Raw genomic sequence first — 7448 nt, forward strand, 5'->3', positions numbered from 1 at the left:
GAGGAAGGAGGGGGGAGGAGGGAGGAGGAGGAAGGAGGAAGTAGAAGGGAGGGGGGAGGAAGGAGGAGGGAGGAGGAGGAAGGAAGAAGAAGAAATGACACTGAACCAGCAGGCAGAGGGAACTCCCCCACCCCATCTCAGCCTGCACGGGGGAGGGGTCTGGCGCAGGCGCCTGCTCTCACCAGCGTCCAGAGCACCGGGAAGACGCGGGGGGCTCTCACGATGAGCAGCCGGCCCAGGGTCTCAGGGTAGTTGTCCTCAACCACCTCAATCATCCGCAGCAGGGCCTTCACCCCCGGCCGCCACAGATGCCGCATGTTGAGACCCTCCAGGTCCACCAGGCAGGTCCAGGAGCTGCAGCAGAGATGGCCCCCTCACTGCAGCTTGCTCTGCCACATCCCAGGGCCCCCCCCGACAGCCTCGGTTGGAGGTGGGGGCTCGGGAGCTGGCAGACAGGACAGAGAAGCTCAGGAAGCCAGGGCTGGGAGTAGAGGGGCGGAGGCTGTAGGACACTCTCGTGGATCCTACCCCCCACCCCAACCCTAGGCTGGGGAGGCCATGTGGTGAGGAGGCTCAGTGCATGGTCTCTAAGGCTAGTCACCCAAATTCAAGTGTCACCTCCATCCTCCGAGAGCTGTGTGACACAGGCAGCTTCCTCATCAGGACAGTGGCAGTGACAGTAACATCTCGAGCAATTGTTAGGATTAAATGAGATAGTATATGTGAAGCTCTCTGCAAGGACAGGCCATAGAGTGCACTCCTTCAAAGCAAGTCATTGCTACCAATCGTTGAAAAGGCTCCGACTGCTAAATAGAGTGTAAGCGCCAACAGCACTCACTCCAGAGCCAGACGGCCTGGATTCAAATCTCAGTGCTGCCGCTTGCTGTGTGGCCTTGGCCAAGTTACTTAACTTCTCTGTGCCTCCATTTCCTCAGGACTAATTCATTAGGAAAATGAGTGTTCTACTGCAGCGGCTAATCCCTGGGAGCCCCTCCATCCTGCCTTTGATCCTTCCATCCACACCGCTGCAAGAAGTCCCTCCTGACACCCTGTCATCTGAGCCATCTCAGGTGAATTCCACTTTGGATCAGGATCCTGATTTATTGATCGATTTCCCAGCCCAGCCAATGTACATCCCCTTAGGAAAGGCTCCAAACAGCAAAGGGACTCGATTTTCACAAAGATCAGGCCATTTGGGGATAAAAAATGGCAGGTCCCACTGGCCCCTCCCTCCCAGACTGTAATAAGGAGGATGTGAGGCAGGTACTTCAACGAGCACTTGCTGCACAGCAAGTGTTACACACACACATTTGTGTTCTCTCTCAACAGACGTGGCTTTTGGTAATCCATGAAGACGCCTTCGGACTCATGATGTTATTCCCACATTACAGACGAGCAAGCTATAGTTCAGAAAGGTTCGTGCCATCCTAAGTACTCATGTGGGAAACTGAGGAGTCTGGGGAAGTCGGACGAGGGTTACCGGATTGCCATGACACCTGTTGAGTCCGCCTGCCTGGGAGGCAGAGTCAAGGTGCTACCTGGGGTGGCAGAGTTGGCCTCAAAAAGCAAGGCCCCGGGCGTAACATCCTTGAGACCGAGGCAGACAGTAACTTACCCACTTAGCAACAACCTGGGATGAGCACAGCCACTCTGAGCCTCAGTTTCCCCCTCCATAAAGGACAGGGACAATAACAGGTCCTGCCTCACAGGATCACTGAACAAATTAAATGAGGACATTCCTGTAAAGTGCTGAGTCCATGCCCAGTGAAGCTTGGCTGTTTTTACTCTTTCAGGGGCATTTGCTCCTGGCAGGGGTTCTTACCTGATGGGACGGCCAAACTGCTTTGTGTTCCCTTCACATCTCTTCTGTCCTTCCTCGTTGACGGAAAGAACCTGGAAAGTAGAGAATGTGCTGGCAAACATTCACTTGGCTGCTCCCCCCACAGGCAGCCCTGGGGTCCGGGGAGAGAGGACCCCTACTCACATGCTTCAGCAGTGCCTCCTCCCCCACGGCCTTCATCAAGCCTTTGGTGTCCATGTGGCCCAGGCGCAGGATATAGAGGGGGCGGCCATCTTTGCAGGGGAGGCCCCATAAAGAGAAGGGACATTATTTCAGGAGTGCTGGTGAGAGGGCAGGCCCAAACTTCTCTTCGGAGAAGGCAGCGCCAGGCTGTGGCTCAGCCTGCCCCTCCTGTCCATTTATTTGCGAATGCTCTACCCACTCCCAAGAGGGACTAATGCCAGTTATGGTGATAGAAGCAATGTGTTCAAGAGTCAAGGACACAGACTGACATCACAGGGGAAACTGGATGAGGGGCATGTGGGAACTCTGTATGGCCTTAGCAACATCTCTGAAAACCTGTCCTAACATTACACGTTTATCTTGAAGCTTTTTATTTTAATTCTTTTTAATGTTTATTTATTTATTTATTTTGAGAGAGAGGGACAGAGACGTGCTCACGTGCAAGTTGGGGAGGGGCAGGGAGACAGACAGGGTGAGAGAGAATCCCAAGCAGGTTCCACACTGTCGGCGCAGAGCTCAACGCTGGGCTCGATCCCATGAACCGTGAGATCATGACCTGAGCTGAAATTAAGAGTCAGATGCTTAGGGTGCCTAGGTGGCTCAGTTGGTTAAGTAACCGACTCTTGGTTTCAGCTCAGGCCATGATCTCACAGTTCATGGGATTGAGCCCCGCATCAGGCTGTGCGCTGACAGTGCAAAGCCTGCTTGGAATTCTCTCTTTCCCTCTCTCTCTCTGCCCCTTCTTCACTTAGGCTCTCTCACTCTCAAAATAAATAAATGAACATTAAAAAAAAAAAAAAGAATCAGACACTGGATGAACTGAGCCACCCAGGCACCCCTAAAGCTTTTTAAAAAAGAAAATATGAACCATGTTATGAAGGAGTATGGAGAGAGTGGATGACGTTGGTTCTTAGCTTTCTATCAGGCAAAGCAAATAGGAAAAATAAGGAATTACATACTAATACAATGGATTCTTGTTATTCATGGTCGTGATGTTTTCCAAAGTCACCTTGAACACTGAATCAGGAAGTACTAAAGCATCGTTTCCAGGAAAAATATGGGGTAAGGTCCCTGCGAGCCTCTAGACACAACATTTTTGTCAACTGACCAATACATAACCTTGTTCTCTGTGTGTTTCTATTTAAGGACACCTTATTGAGTATATATTGTTGATTCATTAACATTGAACTCATTGCCAGCAGCATCACACTAAGCCTGAAGGAAGCTTATCTAACATTTTCTCCATGAGTCACAGCCTTCTTGTGCTTTGAAACACTAGCCAGCACTCCTGCATTATGCCTGGGGGCCATTTTAAGCACCAGAATCACCCTCAAAATGCAAAAAAAAAAAAAAAAATGTAGCACTAAGTAGACTTTAAAAAGGACTCTTGTTAACAGTGTAAGAACTGAAAAAAAGATGGACATCTCATTCAACCTCAGCAGGGGACACACAGGTCAGATGACTCTGACTTTTCACCACTCCAAAAGTGTTCATAATTGACCGCAAAAGCACCCTGAGTATTGACTTGGGGGTTACAAATACATTGTGGTGAGGAGGCAAATTCACAAATATGGAATCCATGAATAATGAGAATTGACTATATATTAAAGTGTTCCAACTGGTTCTTTAGGAGAATCAACCTCTCACCCTAATCAATATATACAAATTTTTACATCAAGGGCAGTTTAATAAAAAACTGAGAGGGGCGCCTGGGTGGCTCAGTTGGTTGAGCATCCGACTTCAGCTCAGTTCGTGATCTCATGGTTCGTGAGTTCGAGCCCCGCGTCAGGCTCTGTGCTGATAGCTCAGGGCCTGGAGCCTGCTTCAGATTCTGTGTCTCCCTCTCTCTCTGCTCCTCCCCTGCTCACACTCTGTATCTCTCTCAAAAATAAATAAAGATTAAAAAAAAAAACTACAGAGAAGACCTATCTTTAAAAAAAAAAAAAAACTGAGAGAGAACTTATTTGTAGCGGGTTGAATAGTGTCCTCCAAAAATTCACGTCCACCCAGAACCTCTGTATGTGATCTTACTTGGAAATAGTCTGCAGATCAAATTGTTTAGGACCTCGAGATGAAATCCTACTGGATCAGTGTGGGTCCTAAATTCAGTGACCTGAGGTCTTTATAAGAAGAGAGGACACACAGGCACCCAGAAGGAATCCATGTGAAGACAGGCAGAGTGTGGGTATACAGCCACAAGCCAAGGAACGCCTGGGGCCACGAGGAGCTGGAGGAGGCAGAGAGAGATTCGCCGCAGGGAGCACAGCCCTGCCCACACCTTGATTTGGGGTTTCTGCCTCCGGAACTGTGGGCAGATACATCTCTAAGGCACCCGGTTTTTGGTAATTTGCTATGGCATCCCCAGGGCGCTGATGCGTGCCCATGCAGCCATTATGTGTGGGGGTCCCCATGATCAGAAGTAAGGGTGGGCTAACACTGCCTCTGCATGGAGAAATGTTGCCTCGAGCCCACATGTCTCTTCCAGCCCTACTTTCCTCATGGCTGGGTGAATCCCAAGGGCATCTCCAGATGCCCAGAAGAGTCAAAAGGAAAAATAATAAGATCCCAATGTGAAAAGTGGCCCCCTATGCGTTCTGTAGGTAAAGGGACGCACCTATGTCCTGGTAGTGCCAGCCCCCCGCATAGAATTCCTCCAGGAGAGCAGGGGGTCGCCAGGTCTGAAGGAGGAAATCCACCTGGTGCTGCTTTCGCCAGCTCAGGGACAGGCGCAGCATCTCCCGGGCCTTGTCCAGGTGGAAGTCACGAGCCCGCAGGAACCGAAGGATGTGTTCATCTTTGGGAATCTGAGACAAGAAGGGTAAAGCCTGTAGAACGGTAGTCCCTCACCCAGTAGAGAAGACTGTGGAAAATGAGTTCTCCTGTCTTCTCTACAAAATAAATAGCTGGGAAAAGGACCACACACTCCACCGCGAACGACACAGCCAAGGGGCGGGCTGTAGTGAAAATCTGTGAGTTTGGGCTGCCAGACATTTCTCCCTCTTCAGGCATCTCTTTGCTTCTGGGGAGCTACGTGTCCTCCCCACGCCCCAGCACCAGCGCCGGTTTTAGCTGATGTTGCCAGTCAGCATTCCACTCCCATGGCCTCAGCGGTGGCACAATCCAATCAGAGCATTTAGACAATTTAAATCAGAAGAACTGGACGTGAAGCCCTTTCTCTGCGGTGGTAAAGGTGGGCCTGCAGGTTATGGGGAGCCCCAGCTCCAAGCTCAATGAGGAAGTAAGTCTGGCGGGGATGAAGCAGAAGTAAACAGATACAAGAGCTCAGAGGCCCCGACCGCATGGGAGTCCTGATTCGGGACATCCCTGAGACAGGCTGCATGGCCCCCTGGGCTGAATGATGTCCCTTCCAAATTCATGTCTACCCAGAACCTCAGAATGGGACCTTATATGGAAATGAGTCTATCCGGATATAATTAGATAAAGTGAGGTCATATTGGAGTAGGTGGGCCCTCCTGTGTTTGGACACAGACACAGGACACATGGAGGAAAGAAGGCCACGTGATGGTGAAGGCAGACACTGGAATGACGTATCTACAAGCCAAGGACTGTGGCAGCCACCAGAAGCCAGGAAGGGGGAGGCATGATACAGACTGTCTCTCAGAGCCTCCAGAAGGCTGGAGAAAAGGCAGGCTCCAGAACCCTGACCACACCTTGATTTCAGGCTTCGGGCCTCCAGCACTGTGAGGATAAGTTTCTGTTGTTTGTAGCATTTTCTTTCAGCAGCCTTAAGAAATTAATACATCCCTCTCAACAGTTTGTTATATGAGCCAATAAATAGCCCCCTCCTCTTTTTTTTTTTTTTTTTTTTTTTTTTTGCCTTGACTCAAGCTGTGTTCCTACCACATATAACCCAGAGTCTAATTCACAGGCCGAAGTGACAAGTCCCTGCCAGCTCTCCTTCCTTCCCTCGGGCAAATATTGACAGGCAAGAGAAATCCAGCCCCAGTAAAGGCTCCCCTGCCCTGAGTGCTCATCCAAGCCAGACATGACTCTAGGCATTTTATGTAGATCATCCCTTGTAATTCAGTCTAGGTGATGTATGCTAGCATTATCCCCCTTTCACAGATGAGAAAATGGGCAGACAGGTTAAATCACAGCCCAACATGAAAGCAACTTCTTTGTCTGCACCCCACACACACGCAGCATGGGGAGGGGATAGGGAGGAAGGGCAAGCTCAAATTCCTCATTCAACAGAGCTGAAGGTCAAGTCCATGCTTGGGACCTACATGCATGGTGGACATTCCTGTTATGGGGCTTAGAGTCTAGAGCCATTTGGGGTTGTCACAACTGGGGAAGAAGAGCTCCCGGCATCTAGTGGTGGAGGCCAGAATACCGCGACACCCAACAGGGCACACCTCACCCCATAAAGAACTGTCGGGCCTCAAATGTCAACAGTGCAAAGGATGAGAAACCCTGTAATCAACGGTATGCACAACATGCATTACAGATACATGAGACGATACATGATAAAAAGAAGGCAAAATACAAGTTTTCAGTACTGCTGATTACATCAGCCTGTTTACCTGGCCCTTCCTCCCCCAGTGCCTGGGGTGAGTGGCTGTCATTGAACATGGTCTGATAGGCCCCAGCTCTGCACCCACCTTGCCTTTGTGGGTCTCCTGCAGCCAGTGTCGCAGCTGGATGAGGCAGCTCTCCTGCATTGGTGTGAGATGACCCAGGCAGCGCTCAATGTAGTCTGCATCTAGCTTGTCCCCTGCAGGAGAAGGTGGAGGCGTTCAGGACCAGAGGGCGATGCCACTCTCTTTACCACATGGTCTACCCTTTCTGGAACCCTCGCCGCATTGGCCGCCTCAGATCTGAAATGCAGTTCCAAGCCGTACGGTGGCCCTTTCACCCAAGAACAGCCACATGGGCTCCACATCTTCCGGTCTTGCTGGCCCTTTCCAAGGGGTTTCTGAAAACTTATGGTGGGGCCAGCTTGGATCTCACAGTGGCAAGTGATTTGTCTCCTCTGACTTCGGACATCAAGCTAATTCCCACCCCCTGGAGCTACCCAATCTCTGAAGATTATTAACAATACGCACTCATGTTTCTAGATATGCACCATCTCAGTGAGCTGTCTCGACGCCCCAGTGAGGCAGGCACACTACTGTCCCCACTTCACAGAAGACAAAACTGAGGCCAAGACAGGTTAAGTAGCGAGTGGATGCATGTGGTGCACCGAGCATACAAGAGATGGTCAGTAAATACAGTTCCTTTTGCCTTCCCACCTCCCAGCCCCTCTGTGGGCTCGAGGCCTTTTATAGACAGAGCCCTGACCCCAAAATACAGCCTGGGAGCTGCACGGATCATTCCAAACACTGTTCAGTCCTGTCCTGCACAATGGGGCTGTTTGGGGGTCAGCATGTGTGGGCATTTAGAGGCTGGGCTCAACCTGAGGTCC

The 7448-nt window shown here is 50.6% G+C and overlaps 1 protein-coding gene across 2 annotated transcripts in view; it reads right to left on the reverse strand.

Annotated features, from left to right (window-relative positions):
* SEC14L5 (SEC14 like lipid binding 5) overlaps positions 1–7448 on the reverse strand; it is a 45215-nt gene that overhangs the window by 13468 nt on the left and 24299 nt on the right. For both annotated transcript variants that reach the window (XM_040459083.1, XM_040459082.1), the window contains exons 7-11: positions 6646–6758; positions 4638–4827; positions 1985–2073; positions 1823–1893; positions 183–354 (exon numbers count right to left, since the gene is read on the reverse strand). In XM_040459083.1, coding sequence (XP_040315017.1) covers positions 183–354; positions 1823–1893; positions 1985–2073; positions 4638–4827; positions 6646–6758 — 635 coding nt within the window. The remainder of the gene's footprint in view (positions 1–182; positions 355–1822; positions 1894–1984; positions 2074–4637; positions 4828–6645; positions 6759–7448) is intronic.

This window comes from Herpailurus yagouaroundi, unplaced genomic scaffold, assembly GCF_014898765.1.
Source record: "Herpailurus yagouaroundi ecotype Mexico unplaced genomic scaffold, PumYag 222, whole genome shotgun sequence".
In the NCBI taxonomy this organism is placed as follows: domain Eukaryota; kingdom Metazoa; phylum Chordata; class Mammalia; order Carnivora; family Felidae; genus Herpailurus; species Herpailurus yagouaroundi.